Consider the following 22330-nt stretch of genomic DNA (forward strand, 5'->3'; position numbering starts at 1 on the left):
ATATGAGATACTTAGTTTTATTCTGATTAGTTTCAACTGCTAATCCATTGCTTCTAAGCAGTGGAGGAGGGCTGAAATCATAAGGGACTCCATTTGGAGGAAAAACAGTTGTTTGGCAATAAAAAGTCCCAGCAGGAATCTTTTGAATCTCAATTTAAGAATTCTGTATGTGTAGAAAAAAAAAATCACACTAACAGAGGCCATTCTTGTGAAGCAGCAATTTTGTTAGCTTTGGATTCTTGGAGGGCCTATTGAAATATAAATAAGTAGTATTTTTATGAATTAACAGAGTCTTTGGATAGAAAATGCCTCTGCCTTTGATCTTTCACTTTGTATTACTCATTGAAAATAAGAAGTGTGCAGAAATTCTTAACTGTTCATTGAAATGTTTAAATTTGGGCCTTCTTAGACAATATAATGTGTTTGCTACTGCATTCCATGCTGGCCAGGTCTTTGAATCTGAAGGTATAATTGTAATTTATTGTTTAAGTCCCATAGCTTTTATTTGTCTGGCTATGATAGGTTGATATGAAGAACATCAGGGCTTATTGCTTTAGGAAATGTAATGAGCAATGTGTTTTTTCTTTAGCATCAAACAGAGCATACTGAAACAGCAGGACTGGCTGGTGGTGCAGCAAGCATCATGAGTAAGCACAGAGAAGTCTGTTCCTTATCACGTGTGTAAGGGAAAAAAGGTAAGAAAACCAATGATCTTGTTTCTCTTAAGAGAGATTGAACTTGAGAAAACAGATCTATAGAAAATAATGCTCACGTATATATATGCTGCTTGCTTCATTTATAACATTGTTCCTTATTAAATCAGGAATATTGTTTTTTTAAAAAAAGATTTGACTTAAGTCCGGAAAAAAAGGATATTTTAAAATTCCTGTTGACTTATGTCAAAATGCTAATTTCTCTACTAGTACTTGGCTTCTCCCTTTTAGAGTCAGCTTCTACCTTGAGCATAGAAAGGTAATTTCAGCATGAAAAAGAACATGGACTTGAGCAATATTGTTAGGAGAAAATAGTGGTATATTTACCCAATTAATGTCATTAATATTTCTTAGTCAATCACGCAAGAGCTAAGCAGTGAAATCTTATTTTAGAGTGAGGAATCAGAAATACAGATTCAATTATATTATTTTATTTTGTATGTTTAGACTAGTTGTGATGAGCAGTCATTTCCAGCAGAAAATTAGAAGTATTTTATTAATTCTTATAGAGCAAGACTCCTTAATCATTGACTTTTTCCTGACTAGGAATCTTCTTTGCTTTCTTTCAAGTATTATGATTATTTAAGGGGTAGAAAATGGTGGTGGGAGGGGAGGGTGTGTGAGTGAGATTGGTTTCAGAAACTGATTATGCCATTCACTCATGGAGTGTTGCATGCTCTGCTGAGTTCTCTGATTTTCCACGTAAGCTTCGAGGATAGAGGCCTGGGTCTTACAGTGTGTGGCAAGAGACTGAGTTCCTAAGCACTTAGCCGTAGTACCTTCCTCACCAGAACTTCTGGGCTTGCAGTTGGCAAGGTATTTCTCATCCCCTAGCTTTCTCACATGTGAGTGTGAGAGCGAGTGCCTTTGTCTGCCTTCATCTGGCAAAATCTTATTCTTCAGGCATCTCCTCTTTAGGAAGTTTTCAACCCACTGCAAAGACTATCAGTAATAATAAATAATAATTATTGGAGTATTTGTTACAGTAGCCCACCCTACCCCAAATAATATACTGCTGCCTCAGTCTGATTTGGATTTACTTCTTCTTTGGCTCCGTAGTACCCAGTGCATATATCATTTAGTACATACCACAGTGTTTCATATTTTAAGTTTACTCATCCATCTTCTATGAAACATTGGGCACCTTTAGGTCAAAGACATTGTCTTAGTTGTCATTGTAAAGTAATGACTAAGACAGTACGTGGTACATAGTAGTTGCTCAATAATGTTTTATGTATGAATGCACACATGTTCATTGTAAGTAGTATATGGTATAAAGAGGAAGTAACAGTGAAGGAGATATACAAGGAACAATCAGATAAGTGCTGTAAAAGTCACACCCTTAAGACTGAGATTCAAGACAGTGTCTAAAGGACTCTGGTCAGTAGAATAAAAAAGAAGAGATTCTCAGGAAGAAACTGTATTGAATTAAGTAATTATATTCCTCTTTGAGATGTACCATTGACCCTTGAACAACGTGCAGGTTAGGGGCACTGACTACTCTGTGCAGTGGAAAATCTGCATATCACTTATAATCAGCCCTCCATATACGTGGTTCTTCCATATCCGAGGTTCTGCATCCATAGATTCAACCAGCTGTGCATCATGTAGTACTGTAATATTTACTATGGAAAAAATCCACATATAGATCGACCCATGCAGTTCAAACCCATGTTGTTCAAGGGTCAACGGTATATATATGATATTTAGTGACTTCTATTTTGAATAAGAGTTGCATGCTTCTCTAAGGCAGGTAAAGAATCCTGACATAAGATTTAAATCCTCAGAGAGGGAACTTCCCTGGTGGCACAGTGGATAAGACTCTGTGCTCCCAATGCAGGGGGCCTGGGTTCAATCCCTGTTCAGGGAACTAGATCCTGCATGCATGCTGCAACTAAGAGTTCGCATGCCGCAACTAAGGAACCCACGTGCTGCAACTAAGGAGCCGGCGAGCCACCACTAAGAAGCCTGCAAGCTGCAACTAAGGAGCCTGCCTGCTGCAACTAAGATCTAGTGCAACCAAATGAGTAAATTAAGAAAAAAAAAATTCTTGGAGCGGTCCAACTTTTACAGTGAGAAGACTGCTCCTCTCCCATGTCCTTGGGAGACCACAGGTTTTTCTTGGAAAATGAAACTTAAGAGGATCAACACTTGGGGACATTAGACATAACAGATACCAAGGGATGAGGCAGCAAAGTAAATGCAGGAGGATAAGGGGAAATCCTATATATTAAAGTGAGATCCTTCCCCTCACCCCTTCCTCTACTCTTCTTTCAGACGGTGATTACATCTCTGGTGTTACATCTCTACACCCCCTTACAGGAGATTATAAGACTCTTTTCTGGAGTCCAAAGAAAAGACCTACATATACTGACATTCGGAGGTCTCCCAATGAAATAGCTGTGTTCCCACCCAGTCACCATGCAGTGGAAGCCTCCCAGTTGAGAAGCCACACATGCAGAGCTTCCAGTTGGCTTTTAGTACTTCATTTGTTCAATGTTAGGCATTTGGGGAAAGCGTCTAGTGTGAAGACAGAGATCAAAACACAAAACAGGAACTTGGAGGAAATAATATTGAAAACAGAAGGAGGTTTGGGGAAAAAGAAAAAAAAACAGACTAAATTATAGATAATTAGAATGGTAAGAAAAAAATTATATCCATGAAATAAGCTCAAGATGTCATAAAAAGGATCAGAAAGAGAAAGTGCCCTGGAAATTAAAAATATGATAGTTTTTGTGCATTTAATGTTTTTTTAAAAAACTATCTCAAGTTTATAGACAGTTTGCAAGTATAGTACAGAGGTCTTTTTTCTCTGAACCATTTGAGAGTAAGTTGCTAGCTGCATCCCCTACCACCTTTGAAACTGTGTTTCCTACAAAAAAGGACATTCGCCTACATGACCACAATACAGCCATCAAATCAGGGAATGAGCATTGATGCATTACCACCATCTAATTATCAGACCTTATTCAAGTTTTGCCAGATGAACAAATAATGTCCTTTATGTCAAGAGCACCGAGTTTAGAATCACATGTTGCATTTAGTTGGGAGACCAGCCAGTGTTCCATGCAGTTTCAATCCACCCTACCCACTCTGTTTTGGGAGTAAACAAGGGTGTGTACGCTCATCTTGGGCTTCCCACAGCCCTCCTGTTAGTCCCACCAGCCCTCCAACCAGCTAAGGGGACTTGTCTTCCTGGTGTTGGACCCCAGGGCTGGGGCTCCCAATATGTGGCTCAAACCACTCACTCCCCAGGGAGGTTCTCCACCCATGAAATCCCCCTCCTCTTCTGAGTCCCCTCCCAGGGGCATAGGTCCCAACCTGATCACTTTTCTTCCCTTCCTGCCTGATTCCACGTGGATCTTTCTTACAGCCTTGGTTGTATAAAGGTCTTTCTGCCAGTCTCCAGTTAGTTTTCAGTGAGAATTATTCCACATGCAGATGTATTTTTGATGTGTTTGTGTGGGGAGGCAAGTTCCACTGTTCTCCTACTCTACCATCTTGATCTCTCTCTCTTCAATAGACTTTATTTTTTTTAGAGCAGTTTTAGGTTCAGAGAAAAATTGAGCAAGAAGTACAGGGAGTTTCTGTACACCTCCTGTCCCCGCCGCCCCCCAGTCCTCCCACAGTCTCCCCTAGTCTGGGCATTGCTGTGTCCTCTTCATTGCAATCTGTCAGGGAGCATGGATTTTTGTTTGTCCTATTACTGATGGTGTTCACTTTGATCACTTCTGTAACGTGGCATCTGCCAGGATTTGCCTCTGAAGTTACTCTTTGTTTTTTTTTGTAATTAGTAAGTATTTTTGTGGAGAGGAACTTTGAAACTATTTAAATATCCCATTCCTCATCACACTTGGAATTCATTCATTTATGTTGTAAAGACTTATGGCTTTCTGTTTTATCCAGTGGGTTATAATCTGTTGCTACCATTATTTATTTTGATGCTCAGATTGTCTCTGATTTGGTCTGTGGAAGCTCCTTCAAGCTGGTTTCTTTGTCCTTTTAACATGTCCCCATCATTCTTGGACGCTTCCTTTTTTTTTTTTTAATTGAAATGTAATTCACACACCATACCATAAAATTCACCCTTTTAAAGTGTATAGTTCAGTGGTTTTTATATATTTATAGAGTCTTGCAATCATCACCACTGTCTAATTCCAGAACATTTTTCACCCCAAAGAGAAATCTTTCATCTGTTAGCAGTTACTCCCCATTTCCCTCCAGTTCCTCCCAGCTGCTGGCAACCCACTAATTTACTTTCTGTTTCTGTGCCTGTTTTGGACATTTCATATAAATGGAATCATGTAATCTGTAGCTTTTTGTGTCTGCTTCTTTCAGTTACCATATTTTCAAGATTCATCTATGATGTAGCATACAGCAGTACTTTATTTTAATTATCATATAATATTATATTTTGTCAATGTATAATGCCACACTTTATTTATCCATTTATCAGTTGATAGATCTTTGTGTCATTTTCATCTCTTGGTGTTATGAATAATGCTGCTATGAGCATTCACAGATAAGTTTTTGTGTGAATATATGTTTTCATTTCTCTTGGGTATAAGCCTAGGAGTGGAATAGCTATGCCATGTGGTAACTTTTCTTGACTTTTTGAGGAACTGCCAAACTGTTTTCCAGGGTTGCCACACCATTTTACTTTCTTCCCAGCAATGTGCGATGGTTCATGTTTCCCTCCATCCTCATCAAAGTTCTTGTATTTTTTCTACTCCAGCTTTGGAATCAGCCATTTTTCCATGGAGCCCTTGTTCCTTTTAGTGAATAACAATATTTATAAATCAAATCTGGTGCTAGGTATGCTCATTGCTACATGGAATTGAGCTGAGGATTTGCTGCTCCAAGATTCTTTGTGTATAGCACTAGAGAATATATGTGTACACACACACACACACTTTTACATCTATGTTTATTGCTATGTTCATTGAACACAACACTATGTTTATTGCTATAAGTATGTTTATTGAAGTCCATGAGTTCAAACTGATACCCCAGATTCCAAACCAACACGGCAGGGTTCTTTCCAGTTTTCTCTTTTTCTGCATTTTAACCCCTTCTCCAACAGTGAGAAACCTTGCTCCCATTGCCCTTCATGTAGTCACTTACTTGATCCATCTTTCTACATGTAACCCGTGTCCTATCACTCTCTTCTCCCCTTGGTCCTTCTAATCCTGCTCAGGCTCTGACCCGCCACCCTGGACTGCCCTCTTATATCTCCTCCTCACCCCTCCTGCATATGAAGCCGCCTTACCCACTTGTGTTCTCTGTCTGCCAGACCATCCCCTTCATGTGGATGCCTTCCTTACCTCTGTTGGGCTCTAACACCCCACACTGGGCTGTCCTGTGTAGGCAGTTTCCTTCCCCCTGGGGCTCTGACACATTATGCCGGGCCACCCCTGTGCAAGGACATCTGCTTCACCACACTTGGGCTCTGACTCCCCCCCTTACACAGATGCCCTCTTCATCTGCTCCCTGTTTATTGAATTTTTAATAATTTTTCCCTTTTATTTAAATTTTTTCAACTTTTTATTTTGAAGTAAATATAGCCTCACAGGAAGTTGCAAAAATGCTGTAGAAAGTTTCGTTTACACAGTTTTTCTCATTCGTTACACCTTACATAACTCGAGAAAATATAAAACCCAGGAAATTAATATTTTATTTGTCCATTCATCAGTTGATAGATATTTGGGTTGTTTCTACCTTTTAGCTGTTATGAATAATGCTGCTGTGAGCATATTCACGAGTGTATGTAGTTCTCTCCCATTTATCACAGGTAGATTTATGTAACCACCATTACAATTTAAGATACAGCACGATTCTATCACCACGGATATATCCCCTGTGCTACTCCTTTACAGTCACATGCATTCTTCTCTCCCCACTGTCCCATATTTAATGACTTCTTAAAATTAAAAACATTACTGCAAGTCACGGGAAGAGGAGAGCTGAGGAAGAGGAGATAAACCATGTTATGTTCATGAATGGGAAGACTTAGTTTCATTACCAATCCTGAGGGAGGAACAGGCTAGGAATTCTGATTTCTGAAAGTTGATTTTATTGGCGCACTATTCCATCCTGCACCATTGCTGAGTCTTGGGGCCACTTGGGGCACTTTTTTCTCCAGCTCCTGGCTTTATGCAGAGAGCCCAGTCTGGCCTTCTGTAATGCAGAAACTTCTAGAAGTTTATAGCACATACTTCCCATCCTACCTGCTAGCTTTCAAATCCCAGGTCTGAAGTTTGCTGTCTAGTTCTGTAACCTCTGTGAACTGCCACACTTCAGTTCTCACTCATCGCTGTGGCTTGATTTCTTCTTGGTTAATGGCATATTTCTCTTTCTTGTTTTTGAATTTCACTGTATAAACTCTTTAAAAATAATCTATTTTGTCTAGAATTTCTGTATTCAAAGTGGGAAGGAATGCTTCCCACCACAAGCTCAGTACACTTTTTACCTTTTCTTTTAAAAAATTTCAAGCCTATAGAAAAGTTGAAAGAATAGTACAGTGAAGACCCATATATCCTTCACCAGATTCATCAATTTTTACCATTTTGTCTCTTTCTTGAGCACCTCTCTCCTCACCTCCTCCACCCTTGCCACTCACTCACACTCACATACTTTTTTCCTGAATTATTTGAAAGTTATTATTTGAAAGTTAGTTACGGATAACATAACACTTCTTCCCTAAATAGTTCAGCAGGCATCTCCTATGAGTAAGGACATTCGCATACAAAATTTAAATACCATTATCATATCCAAAAAAAGATCATTAATTCAATGTAATACTAATGTATAGTCCAAATTCCCCTGATTATTCCTTAAATGTCTTTTTTTTTTTTTTTTTTTTTGCTGTGTATGGGTATTTGTGTATTTTCTTTTTTTTTAAATTAATTTATTTTTGGCTGCACTGGGTCTTCATTGCTGCGCTTGGGCTTTCTCTAGTTGGTGGCGCTCGGGCTTTCTCTAGTTGCAGCGAGCAGGGACAATTCTTTGTTGTGGTGCGCAGGCTTCTCATTGTGGTGGCTTCTCTTGTTGTGGAGCACGCACTCTAGGTGCGCGGGCTCAGCAGTTGTGTCTTGCGGGCTCTAGAGCACAGGCTCAGTAGTTGTGGCGCATGGGCTTAGTTGCTCCGTGGCATGTGGGGTCCTCCTGGACCAGGGCTCAAACCCGTGTCCCCTGCATTGGCAGGCGGACTCTTAACCACTGCGCCGCCAGGGAGTCCCTATTTGTGTATTTTTCTTGATCTAGGATCCAGTTAGTGTTTATGCATAGCATTTGGTTGTTTAATCTCTTTAGTCTCTCTCAATTCAGAATGATCTTGTTTTTCATAACACCGAATTTTTTGAAGAGTCCAGACAGCTGTCTTACAGAATGCCTCACATTCTAGATTTGTAATTGTTCGTGATTCAATTCAGATTAAACAGTTTGGAGAAGAATAACTGTGGGTGATGTTTTAAGTTTATTGCATCACATCAGGAGATACATATTGTCAGCTTGTTAAACTGTTAGTGATGCTAAGCTTGATCATTTGATTAAGGTAGTGATTACTGCATCTCTTCACTGTAAACATACATTTTCTCCTTTGGAATTAATAAGTCATCTGTGAAATGATATTTTGAGGCATTGTGAATATTTTCTTCCCCACTAACTGTTTACCTAAAAGCATCTGTTTTAGATAATCAATAATTATCAATCATAATCATTATCAATCATAATCAATAATTATAATTGAAGTTTAACACAACTTCTTGAGTGTAAACAGAGTATAAACACTAACTGTTTATACTGTTCATTTATTCATTCCACAGGTGTTTATTGAATAGGTACCACATCAGGTTCTGTGGGAATCACATGGTGAACACAGTCTAGTGGGTGTCTTTGTGGTGTCTAGAGTCTGGTGGGAGAGATTGACATTAATCAAATAATCACACCAATGTATGTTTATAGATTGTGATAATTACTATAAAAGGAAAAGTGGAGGTACTGTGAGAGATTATAAGGGGAGATCACTTTTTTTAGGGGTTCAGGGAAGACTTCTTGTCTTTTTTTTTTGAGCTAAGAGCTAAAAGATGCAGAGTTATTTTGGCAAGGAGGGGGAGACAGATAAAAGGTCTTGAAGAGGAAAAGGGCATGGTACATTGAAGAAATGTATATTCAAGTAGTGTTCCAGCACCAAGCATAGTGTCTACACATAATAGGTGCTCAATAAATATTAGTGGAAGGGAGGATGGGGCTGAAAACTAGCCTGTGTAATCACTGTTGTTAGGTTATTTATTTTATAATAAAATGATCAACTCCAAGGCTTAAAAACTTAAATAATTGCTTATGAAGCACTTATCATGTGCCAGGCAGTGTTTTAAATGTGTTACCTATGTCAATTTATTTAATCTTTTGGTGTGTACTATTATTACTCAGTTTTATAGATGAAAATTAAGTCTCAGGTAAATTGATTAACTTCCCCAAAGTCATATAGTTAGTAAGTGAGTTAGGAACTAGGATTAGAACTTGGACAATCGAGTCCTAGAGTTCATGTTCTTATCCATTATGCTATAGTACTTCCCATTGCTTAAAGTATAAACAATATCTTTCTCAGACTGGCATTCCAGGGCTTCCATAATATGATGCCTGTCTGTGTTTCCAGCTGTGTCCTGCTGTTATCCATGTAAATAAATCCTTGCTCCAATTTCACTGATCCCTCAATAATTGCCCATTCCTAGATCACTCCTTGCATGTCTCTCCCTGTTTGAAATTTCACTTCTGCATCTTCCTCTCTGGGGTATCTGTTAAAATTTTATCTGTCCTTCCAAACTCAGCTCAAATCCATAAATAATGCCTTTCTTGACCATCCAGACTCGTGATCTGGTCCATTTCTTGAACTTTTAAAATACTTATTTTATTTATTTATTTGGCTGTGCGGGTCTTAGTTGTGGCACGAGGGATCTTTAGCTGTGGCATGCAGACTCTTAGTTGTGGCATGTGGGATCTAGTTCCCTGACCGAGGATCGAACCCGGGTCCCCTGCATTGGGAGTGTGGAGTCTTAGCCACTGGACCACCAGGGAAGTTCCCATTTCTTGAACTTTTACAGTACTTATTCAGGTACACTTATCTGTTAATGTTATCTGACAGATTAATCACGTAGTACCTGTGTCTCTTGTGCTGTGTTGTTATTAAAATCATTTATTATTATTTAAATTTTCTTATTTAGCATTGTTTACCATTAAGTAAATGTTAAGATTCTTGATGTTAGGGATGATATCTGAGACTTCAGTTGATCCCAGTACCCTGCATACAGTAGAGGCACTATAAATATGTTGATCTGATTGTTTGTTTACTAATATTTTACATATAATGACCATGAAATGCTAACTATTGTAGGTGTATATTAAATATGCTAGATTGTGTGTTGTGAGAAATTTTATTCATCTCTTTGCATTGGACAGTCTAAATATGCAGTCTTTATTAAAAATGGCATGTATATGAAAGTTTTTTGAACTGTAAGTCATTAGACACAAAAGACAGATTTAAGAAAAACCATTCATAGATTATGCAGCCTGCTTGTCTACCTAAACTTAAATTACCTAACAGGAGCCAATTAATAAATAGAAGTTGACCATGGTGACCATTTTGTAATTTATAGAAATATTGATAGTAAATTGCTACGTTGTACACTGGGAACTAACATAGTATTGTAGGTCAGTTACACTTCAAAAACAACAAAAAAACAAACAGAAAAAGACACCAAATTTGTGGTTATCAGAAGCATAGGGTGGGAGGAGGGAGAATTAGATGAAGGTGGTCAAAAGGTAGAAACTTCCAGTTGTAAGATAAATAAGTACTAGGGATGTAATATATAACACGATTAATATAATTAATGCTGTTGTATGTTATATATGAAAGTTGTTAAGTGAGTAAATCCTAAGAGTTTGCAACACAAGGATAAAATTTTTTTCTTTTATTTTGTATCTATATGAGATGATGTATGTTCACAAAATTCATTGTGGTAATCATTCCATGATGTATGTAAGTCAGATCTTATAACATTGTATTAGTTTAAGTTGCACAATGTAATGATTTAATATATGTGTATATTGTGAAATGATTACCACAATAAGTTTACTTAACATCCATCACCTCACATAGTTATACATTTTTTTCTTTTGATGAGAGCTTTTAAGATTACCTCTCTTAGCTACTTTCAGATATATGATGCAGTATTGTTAACTATACCTACCATGCTGTACATTATATCCCTAGAACTTATTTATCTTATAATTGGAAGTTTGTAACTTTTGACCACCTTCACCTGTTTCTGTCATCCCTTATACCCTGCCTCTGGCAACACTGAATCTGTTCTCTGTTTCTGTGAGTTTGGTTGTTTTGGAATCCACGTATAAGTGAGTTCATCTGGTATTTGCTTTCTCTGACTTATTTCACTTAGCATAATGCCCTCAAGGTCCATCCATGGTGTTGACAATGACAGGACTTCCTTCCTTTTAATGGCTGAATGATATTCTATCTTATACACACTAATGCACGCACACACGCATGCACAAACACACCACGTTTTCTGTATCCATTCATCTTTTGATGGGTATTTCGGTTGTTTCCATGTCTTAGTTGTTGTAAATAATGCTGCAGTGAACATGGAGGTGCAGACTCTCTTCCAGATATTGATTTTCTTTCCTTTGGTTGCGTACCTAGAAATGGAATTGCTGGGTTATATGGTAGTTATGTTTTTAATTTTTTGAGGAACCTTCATACTGTTTTCTGTAGTGGCTGAATCAATTTACATTTTTACCAGTAGTGCACAAGGGTTCTCTTTTCTCAGCATTCTCTCCAGCACTTGTTATTTGTTTTCTTTTTGATGATAGCCATTCTGACAGGTGTGATGATATCTTTATGGTTTTGATTTACATTTCCCCAATGATTGGTGATGCTGAGCATCTTTTCATGTGCCTGTTGGCCATCTTATGTCTTCTTTGGAAAAATGTCTATTCAGATCCTCTGCCCACTTTTAATTTTTCTTTTTTTGATGTTAACTTGTATGAGTTCTTTGTATATTTTGGATACTAATCCTTTGTTGGATATATCATTTGCAAATATCTTCTCCCATTCAGTAGGCAGCCTTTTGGTTTTGTTGATAGTTTTCTTTGCTGGGCAAAAGTTTTTTAGTTTGATGTGGTTCTATTTGTTTACTTTTGCTTTTGTTTCTCTTTGCCTGAAGAGACATACCCCCAAAAAACTGCTAAGACTGATGTCAAAGAGCATATTGCCTATGTTTTCTTCTAGTTTTATGGTTTCAGGTCTTAACGTTCAAGTCTTTTTATCCATTTTGAGTTTATTTTTATATATGGTGTGAGAAAGTAGTCGGTTTAATTTTTTTTTTTTTTTTTTTTTTGCATGTAGCTGTCCAGTTTTCCCAACACCATTTATTGAACAGGCTGTCTTTGCCCCATTCCCTTTGTCATAGATTAATTGCCCATACAAGTGTGGATTTATTTCTGGGCTCTCTATTCTCTTCCATTGATCTATGTGTCTGTTTTTGTGTGAGTACTATACTATTTTGATTACTGTAGTTTTGTAGTATAGTTTGGCATCAGAGAGTGTATTATGGGATGTTTTTTAATTAGTGATCCAATCACCTTATTAGTAATTGGTCTGTTCAGATTTTCCTTTTTTTTTATGATTCATTGTTGGTAGGGTGTATGTGTCTAGGAATTTATCCATTTATTCTAGGTTGTCCAATTTATTAGCATGTAATTGTTCATCATAGTCTTAAGATCCTTTGTATTTCTGTTTTACCAGTTGTAATGTCTATAAATAATATTTTAATAATTGAAAGTGTAATACAAATTTGATCTATTTTCTAGATTTAAACAAGTCTCTTGAGTGGTGTTTTCTCACCGATGGAGAATTACTTCCAAGCAGAAGCTTACAACCTGGACAAGGTGTTAGATGAATTTGAACAAAACGAAGGTGAGAATTTACTTGGTGACTCTGTTTGAATGTATTTATGATATAGGAAATGTGGGATTATAAGAGGATGCAGTACTTAAAAAAAAGAAAGGAAGGTCCAATGCCTCAATAATGATAGTATTATATATTAATATTCAGAGGAAGAACTAACATTTTTGTTAGCACTAACTGTGTGCCAGATACTATGCTAAATCATTCACATGGATTATATCATTTAATCTTTAAAATAATCCCATGAAAGTAAATCTTACCTACATTTTACAGATGAAGATAGAGGTACAGAAAGGTTAAGCATCTTCCCCAAGTTAGTTTGTTCATAAGTGCAGGATTAGAATCCAATTTATGGTCAGGAAAAGCTTTAGAATGTGTGATTGTATTTCCCAAGTTAAGAAAATAGCTTCTTTCATATTGATTGACCAATAAAGCAAGATCCATTTTAAACCTAATTTTAAAAGATTTACATTTTTAAGTATCTACCAAATGGTTAATTAAATTATATATTCTCAAGGCTCAGTCAAAAAATGTCTGCTAAAGATTCACTTCATTTAGGGAATTTTCCTTAAATTTACCTTTCAGTATGACTAGAATGTGTAAGCCATAATTAAATATCTGTCTTTCACTTTATCCTGCTTCCCTGGTGTTCTTGATTTCTAACAGAAAATGGCATATAACAAGTTTACAAAGTGATATATTTCCATCTAAAGCCCATGATTTTAGTAGTAGTCTCCAAACCTTTACTATATCTGGTGATTCAGGTTGTTCTTTGATAGCAGTTGGGAAGAGAGATTAGTTTTGATTTTGTTGTTTTGGGCCTATGCTAGAGCAAGCATTAAAAAGATATGTGCTCATGGGGGTAAGAAGGGAGAAGAAAGATACCTGGAATGGCCTGCTCTTACATTTTACCGTTGATGACCCAAAGCTAACCCGTGACCCTAGCCTAACTCCTGATTCATGTAAACGTGATACCGAATCTTTTTGGATTTTATGGGATCTAGGTGGGCTTTATACATACCAAGGTGAAAGGTATATTATCCTCTTAGTTTCAGTCATTTATACAAGTATTTTCTCAATCTCTTCTTTGGTTTGGCCCTATCAGTTATTTGTCATCTACACAAATGCTACACCTAATCCTGTGAATACTATTCTTCTAGAATACCATTGACTCTCATTAATAAAATCATTTGTTTTTTACATCAGTCTCTTTGTGACTTCTGTAGATTCTAGTAGGGTATTTTGTATATAGTTGATTTGCAGTACATTTTTGTTGAGTCAGTAAAAATTGTCATTTTAGTTTGAAATATAGCATTTGCTTACCAAAATAACTCCTTTAGAAGGAGAGTAATTTCAGAAGCCAGCTTGTTTGTAACTATGCTCTTCATTTGTTTTCAACTATTTTTTAAACATCTCAGTACCAGTTGTATTAAAACTACCACCTCTAGCCTGGTACCTTTCCAAATATATTTTTTTTAAAGTGTTTTCTCATTTCATGTTAATTTCCTCCTTTAAATGAAAAATGTACCACACACAAACTGTGATGACATTAGATAATTAACATTATACCCAGTTGGTGGTTAAATAATGAAAATTTTAATACATGATCATTTCTGTTTGAATATTATTAAATATTCTTATAAGAGACAGTGTTTCTTTTTTATTTCTGTGAACCAGCTTGGAAATATGATTTCTTTTTTTAAAGGAAATACATGTTACCAAATCTCAAGCCTCTGCTAGCCCAAATTTGGTAAACTCAGGATTTAACATTTAACACTCAGAGCGTATTAAGCCCATTCTTCACGCAATCTGATTTTTTATGGCCTTTACAATCTGACCTTTCTAGCTTCTTTTCACTACTTTCTTACACTAATTCTTCTTTCAACCCAAACTGATTTACTTAATTGCTTTCTCAGATTGTTGTGTTTGGGGCTGTACTTTTACTTGTTCCCCTCTTACGAATGCCCTGTTTTCCAAACTTTTTGTAAAATTGTCCTTGAAGCCCAGCCCATTTCCTCCTGCTTCCATGAATTCAAGCTTGCTGCCTCAGCCTGTAAAATACCTTTGTCCTCTCAATTTATTTTCTACTACTACATAATAGTTTTTGAATACTTATGCTATTCTGTACTGCTAGTTAGCGATTCATGTGTATTGTATCTATTTCTTATTTTTCCAACTAGATTATATACTTCTTGGAGCTATCATTTAATCTCAAAGTCCACCCAATGCTTTTACAGTGGTAGATACTCACATAGCATATATTTATGGTGCTACAATAAATATATGCTACCTGCTACATATCAGGTGCTGTGCAAAGCAAGGATTTACATTGATGGAAATAAGTGGTTTCTGCCTGAAAAAGTCAGGTAAATAAACCATTGCAATGCAGTGTAATAAATGCTTTAATAGAGATATGAACAAGGTGCCAAGGGAGCATTAAAGATTTATGAGAGGAAAGCATGTCTGTATAACTTCAGGGCTGTGATTATCATATTTACTATAGGAAAACAGGAAAAGCAATAAGTGCATAATTTCTTATTTCTCTAATTAGACACATAGCACAATAACTTGGGAAAATGCCATCATAGTTATGATCTATTAAAAAATAAACAGAAACATTAAATGAGATTATGCTTATTGGTAGAATATAAGAAGGTTGTTTTAATATGGCAAATGATACTTTCTGCCAAATTTCCTCAGATAATAGTGTAAATATGAACCTAAATAATAATGTATTGTGACATGGTTATAAGCAGAATTTCACATGCTGTAACAAACTTTTTAGCTTATTATTGTGGGCAAATTTCAAATATATACAAAGTAAATAGAAGAGTGTAATAAACTCTAGTGTACCCATTACCCAACTTCAGCAGTGATTGACATGCTGCCATTTTTCATTTATATATCTTCATTTGCTCCTCCCTGCTTCATTGTTATTTTTTACAATTTTTTGAAGATAGAATTTATACATTGAAATGTGTAGATCTTAACTGTACAGTTTTGACCAAGAGATATATCCATGTAACCACATCTCAGTCATGATGTAGATTACAGAGCATGCCATCTCCACAGAAAATTCCTTTGTTTTCCTTCCCACTCAATTACTGTATCCTCATCACCGTTCTGATTTTTCTTCCACCTTAGATTAGCCCCCTACCCCATGTTGTGCTGGGCCAGTCCAAGGCCTTCCCCATTATTGCCCTCCCCTCCCCAGCCCCAAAGTACAGCCTGGGGGCCACTTTAATTATGCCAACTAGATTGAAGTAGAATTCTTTTGTTGTTTGGAATGTTCTGAGATATTACCATTTGGTGATATATAATACAGGGAACAGTCTTAAATGTATTTTCTTATCCTTAGCTAGAAATTAGAAACTTCATACCCTAGGAATATTCTGTTTTCACATATCCTAGGAATATTTTAATTTCAGGGCATATTTGCAAATGTAGTTGATTAACTTAGTCCTAGCCTTATCAGTGTTACCAGCAGACTTATTATAATTATTTATTTTTTCAGATGAAACCGTTTCTCCTATTTTATTGGATACAAGGTGGAATAAGATTCTAGATCCCCCTTCTCCCCGACTGTCGTTTAACCCTGCATTGGCCAGTGTGAATGAACCTACAGTTTCTGAGTCACAGCCACAGCTGAAAGTCTTCTCCCTGGCTCATTCAGCTCCTCTTAACACAGAGGGAGAGGACCATTGTGCTAATGGACAGGACTGTAGTCTGAATCCAGAGACCAACACAATGTGGATTGATGAAAATGCAGTTGCAGAAGACCAGTTAATTAAGAGGAACTGTAATCAAGATGATCAATGCGGTACTGTCGAAGTGGGAGAGAAGAAATGTGGAAATCTTCCTTGTCTGCCAGATGAGAAGAGCGTTCTTGTTGTAGCCGTCATGCATAACTGTGATAAAAGGACATTACAAAGCGATTTGCAGGATTGTAATAATTATAATAGTCAATCCCTCATGGATGCTTTTAGCTGTTCACTGGATAACGAAAACAGACAAACTGATCAATTTAGTTTAAGTGTAAATGGGTCCACTGAAAAAGATATGAACTCAGAGAAACAAATGGATCCATTGAGTAGACCAAATGCAGAGGGGGATTCTGTTAAATACATATGTACTGCTTCATCTGATAATCTAGCCAATGTCTGTACCCCTTCACAGTTACAGGATGATGAAAATATAGATAGAGACCCCACCATGTCTGTGATTACAAGTTTAACACCAGATTCAGTAATCTCATCCCAGGGAACAGATGAAGGTCCTGCTGTAAAGCAAGAGGACTCTACACCAGATGAGGTTCTCACTGGCAAAACCAGCTCTCCTAGGACAGATCTAGGGAGTCCAAACTCCTTTTCCCACTTGAGTGAGGGAATTTTGATGAAAAAAGAGCCAGCAGAGGAAAGAACAACTGAAGAATCCATCCAGTCTGGTTTACCTTTGCTTCTCAAAGCTGACATGCCTAATGGGTCTGGCAGGGATGATAACGGTGAACAGTTTTCAGATTGCCTTGTGCCTGGTGAAGTTAGAGCTGATGAAAATGAAGGCTGTAAACATGAAGAAATTCTTGGCACTACAGAACTTCTTAATATGACTGAGCATTTCTCTGAATCTCAGGAGGTGATTAATTGGAAATTGACTAAACCAAACAAGATGAATGACAGCCAAGTAAATAAAGAAAATGAGAAGTTTCTGCACATGAATCAGCCTGAAGATATTTATGATGATAGTGGAGGAGAGTGTGATAGAATGGCAGAAGCAGGTCTAGATTTAAAACAAACTTGCATGAATGAAAGTGAAGGATGCGATTTCTCCACTGTTATGGATACACCAGCAGCAAATTCACTATCTAACTGTTGTGATTCCTATGGAATGCAGAGCCCAGTTGTTTGTTTTGTTCCAAAGACTTTACCTTCCAAAGAAGATTCAGTAACAGAAGAAAAGGAAATAGAGGAGAGCAAGTCAGAATGCTACTCAAATATTTATGAACAGAGAGGAAATGAAGCCACAGAAGGGAGTGGACTACTTTTAAACAGCACTGGTGACCTAATGAAGAAAAATTACTTACACAATTTCTGTAGCCAGGTTCCATCAGTGCTTGGGCAATCTTCACCCAAGATAGTAGCAAACCTGCAGTCTATCAGTGTTCCTTTTGGTGGTGCAAGACCCAAGCAACCTTCTAATCTTAAACTTCAAATTCCAAAGCCATTATCAGACCATTTACAAAATGACCTTCCTGCAAACAATGGAAATAATATTAAAAACAAAAATGATGTTCTTGGGAAAGCAAAATTAGGGGAAAATTCAGCAACCAATGTATGCAATGCCTCTTTGGGAAATATCTCTATCGCTGATACAAATGGGGAACATTTAGAAAGTTATGAGTCTGGGATATCCAGTAGACAGTGCGTTGCATTACCTCCAGAAAGCCCAGATAATGATCTCAGAGCTGGTCAGTTTGGAATTTCTGCTAGAAAGCCATTTACCACTCTGGGTGAAGTGGCTCCAGTATGGGTACCAGATTCTCAGGCTCCAAATTGCATGAAATGTGAAGCCAGGTTTACATTCACCAAAAGGAGGCATCATTGCAGAGCATGTGGGAAGGTAAGTTGGGTGTATCAGCTCAGGAATCTGGCGTGTGCATTTTGTAATGCTCAATTAGAAATTAATAAAGGTAATATAAGGTGAACATACTTCTCCTTGAGATGACATCATAAATAGTTTTTGAGCATGCAATTCTAGTAAATTTCCAAATGAAAAATCACCTTGCTGATTCTTAGTGTTTATATAATTTTTGTTTTGTTGTGAAGACTTAAGCTGAATCAGTTTTCATGAATAGATGAGAACTGAGGAAGTGGTAACTTTGGTTACTGTATTGATACTTGGTTAATGGAATAGCTTGAAATAAGGAAGTTATTCTTTTGATTTAAGAAATGTTTGTGATTGACTTCATATTTTTTAATTCTTGAGTAATTGGATATTATACTTAGAATCCATCCCAGTTTTTGCTGTAGGATTTTTGCCATTGTACTAGACATTCTGGAACTTTTGGTACACATATATATTTTTGTCTTTCCCCCCCCATATAACTTTGATACAAAAAAGAGTTGAAGACTATAGATCCTTGTGACAAGGTTATAAGAATAGGTGATATTCCTTAGCTCTCCCTAAATTCTGTTAGCTAGTACCACATCAATATACTAGTCTGTTTTTTAAACGAGAACTGTAAGTAAACAAGGAGGAAATGGGATTTTGTATTTTTAAAAAGAATGTAAGGTTTGGTGTCAGTTCTGGATTTGAACTTCAGCTTTGTTACTTTTAACTATATAACTTTATTAAGTTTTATTTTTTCATAAAAAATGAATCAAAAGATAATTTTCATCGGGCTGTTGTGAAGATTAAATGAAATTACATGTAATAGTAAGTACTCAGTAATTAACCTCTACTTTCCTTCTTGCCTGATTTATTGGTCTGTCTGTATTCATTCAGTTGACTTGAACTTCAAGGAACAGAATATCTGGCCCTCAGTTACTTAGACAAAAGTAACATTTATTTCATATAACAAGAGGCCTGAAAATAGAGACTCTGTTATGTCTGGGTGTAGAGTCAGGATCACTGAAGTTCTCTTGGCCTTTCCCTCGTGGTCTCAAGATAGTGGCACAGCTTTAAGCATCAAGTCCAACCTGACTACTTCCCAAATGCAGAGAAATTGGTTGGTGGCAAAAGAGCCTATTCCTCTTGCTGCCCTCTCATCAGGGTAGAAAGAATCCCCAGCAACTTCTTTCAATTTATTAGCCAGTTCTAGACCACAGGTCCAATTTAAACCAATGACTGACAACAGGGAACAGGATTGCCAGGATTGGCTAAGATCAATCATGATTCATCCCCTGGGGCTGAGCCCAGTGTTGCCTCAACAAAAGTGGGATTCTCTTAATAAGGAAAAGGGGGAGAATGGTTCCTGGGTGGGCATTCAAAAAGGGCTACTATAGGGTCCTAGAACAAAAGAACCAAATGATGGGGAGCAGAAAGTAGTTAAAGCTGAAACTGGGCTGTTAGTCTCTGATTATTAAAATTTGGAGAAAATAATGTGTCTAATTTCTAAATATTTCGCAGTCTGAAGTAAACCTATGGTCAGTAGCCTGAACAGTTTTCTGTTAGGGGATTAGAGTCATCATTTTTTCGTTGTTCTATGTTTTGCTTACTGTGTATAACACTTTCAGAAATTTTTGCTTGTTTTTTTAAAATTTCCTTCCTATTTATCTATTTATTTAGGCTGTGTCGGGTCTTAGTTGTGGCACACGGGATCTTTCGTTGTGGCGGGTGGGCTCTTTGTTGCGGCATGCGGGCTTCTCTCTAGTTGTGGCATGTGGGCTCCAGAGCACGCAGGCTCAGTAGTTGCGGTACGTGGGCTCCAGAGTGCACAGGCTCTCTAGTTGTGGTGTGCGGGCTCTCTCATTGTGGTGCATGGGCTCCAGAGTGTGCAGGCTCAGTAGTTGCGGCATGTGGGCTGTCTAGTTGTGGTGCGCGGGCTTAGTTGCCCCGCGGCATGTGGATTCTTAGTTCCCCGACCAGGGATCGAACCTGCATCCTCTGCATTGGAAGGCGGATTCTTAATCACTGGACCACCAGGGAAATTCCAAAATTTTGCTTAAGCAAATAATAAAAATGCTTTTGTTCCAGACCAGCATATACAGATGTAATGACTAAATAGGTAACTTAGGTGGATTCAGAAAGAAAATGGGGCAAAATGCACATAAGCTGAAAAATTACATGGAATTTTTGCTGAGTGGAATTTGCAGAATTTATAAATTTATGGCTTCATATGGATTATGGATTCATATTCCATCTTTTTTTCTTTTTCCATCTCCATTTTCCTCAGGGATGTTCTAGGATTGTTGAGGTAATGTCTGTAAAAATCCTTGAGCTCCTCAGAAGAAAGGGGCTTATAAACTTAGCTATAGTTTTTCTAGATAGTAAATTAATCAAATTATACTTGGAATTTAGCTAGAAAAATACCCCAAGCAATGTGATTTTGTAAAATAATGTTTACTGTTGAAAAAAGAAATTTAGTTTGTTCCATTCTAATATATCTACTATCCAGTTATTTCCAATAATTTCTTTATTTAATATCTATAGCTAATAAATTCTCTTTACTGTAACAAGCATATATTAAGCATCTAATATATGAAAGGTTCTGGGCTAGGTACTGGAGATTCAGATATACATAAATTGGAATGTATGACCTCATAGAGTTTATAATCAGAGGCACTGATTTCACTGTGTGGGAGAGGAGTGTCTGGATTTCCTGTAGTTTTTCAAAAATGCTAAAAAAATCATTGTGAACTATTGATCTGAGTAGACAAACAGACCATCCCACAACAATTTATAATACAGTGTATTAAGAGCCAGTTATGTGTGCTTTATATTCATTCCATTACTGTCTTGTAGAATACCCATTACTGTCTTGTAGAATGGGTGGTTAATTTTTTACTATTTGACAGATCAAGAATTAGAGGCTCAAAGAGGTCAAGGAATATGCCCAAGGTCACACAGCTTGAAAGTACTAGAGCCACCTTTAAAGCTAGGACTCTTTCCTTCAGACATACTGCTTCTCCTAGCATCTCTCCTCATTCATAATAGCAGTATGAACAAAATGCTTTAGGCATGTTGAGAAATGAGAGCTTAATTTTTCCCAGAATGGCAGGAGTCAGGAAAATCATGATACAAAAAGTGACTATTTGGGACTTCCCTGGCACTCCAGTGGTTAAGACTCTGCACTTCCACTGCAGGGGACGCAGTTTCCATCCCTGGTCAGGGAACTAAGATCCTGCATGTCGTGTGGTGCGGCCAAAAAAAAAAAAAAAATAAGTGACTGTTTGGAGGAGGAGATATAAGAAAGTGGATATAATTTATGTATCACAGTTCTAAAGTATGTGAGGAAAATGGGATCACAGCAGAGCACAGGTGGAGAATTAGCAGTAGGGAAAGGGAAATCATCGTACAGGAGAATGGGCCATGATAAAAATTCACTTGAATATAGAAGGAGTTAATAGAAAATTGTGGGAAATTATTTAGCAAAACATAGGGCCTATATCCAGGTCTTGATGAGTAGTAGATATTATACTTGTTACAACATTCATTTATCTTGGTATAATGTCATTAAGAAGAATATAAAATAATTATGTTGAATTTATGAAAGTGTTAAAATACTGCAGTTTATTTCTATATTGTTGTAATGGACATCAGGACATCTGGATTCTATTCTTGTCTTCATTGTTAATTGGAAAACTATGTCATACTCTAAAATGCTCAGCAAATGTGAGTTTTATTTTATGATTTCACACATTATTAATTTAGATAATTGTTCTATAGCAGTGTAATCTCTACTTCGGCTGTATGATAGGTGATAAATTACAGAATAGAAAGAGTACAGAGGGGAGTTCCCTGGTGATCCAGTGGTTAGTGCTCAGCCCTTTTCACTGCCGTGGCCCCAGGTTCAATTCCTGTTCAGGGAACTAAGATCCTGCAAGCAGCATGGCGCGGCCAGAGGAAAAGAAAAAGGTACAGGGAACTCCCTTCCAGAAAGGTGCCCTCTAAGTTCAGATGATCACTGTTATTATAT

At 37.1% G+C, this 22330-nt stretch overlaps 1 protein-coding gene across 2 annotated transcripts in view; it reads left to right on the forward strand.

Moving 5' to 3' along the window:
* Positions 1–599: 599 nt before the first annotated feature.
* The window catches only part of ZFYVE9 (zinc finger FYVE-type containing 9), a 133797-nt gene continuing 112066 nt past the window's right edge, over positions 600–22330 (forward strand). For both annotated transcript variants that reach the window (XM_079903931.1, XM_079903930.1), the window contains exons 1-3: positions 600–695; positions 12600–12705; positions 16211–18312. In XM_079903931.1, the coding sequence (XP_079760057.1) occupies positions 12636–12705; positions 16211–18312 (2172 nt within the window). In that variant the 5' untranslated portion in view covers positions 600–695; positions 12600–12635. The remainder of the gene's footprint in view (positions 696–12599; positions 12706–16210; positions 18313–22330) is intronic.

This window comes from Stenella coeruleoalba, assembly GCF_951394435.1.
Source record: "Stenella coeruleoalba genome assembly, chromosome: 1".
NCBI lineage: Eukaryota > Metazoa > Chordata > Mammalia > Artiodactyla > Delphinidae > Stenella > Stenella coeruleoalba.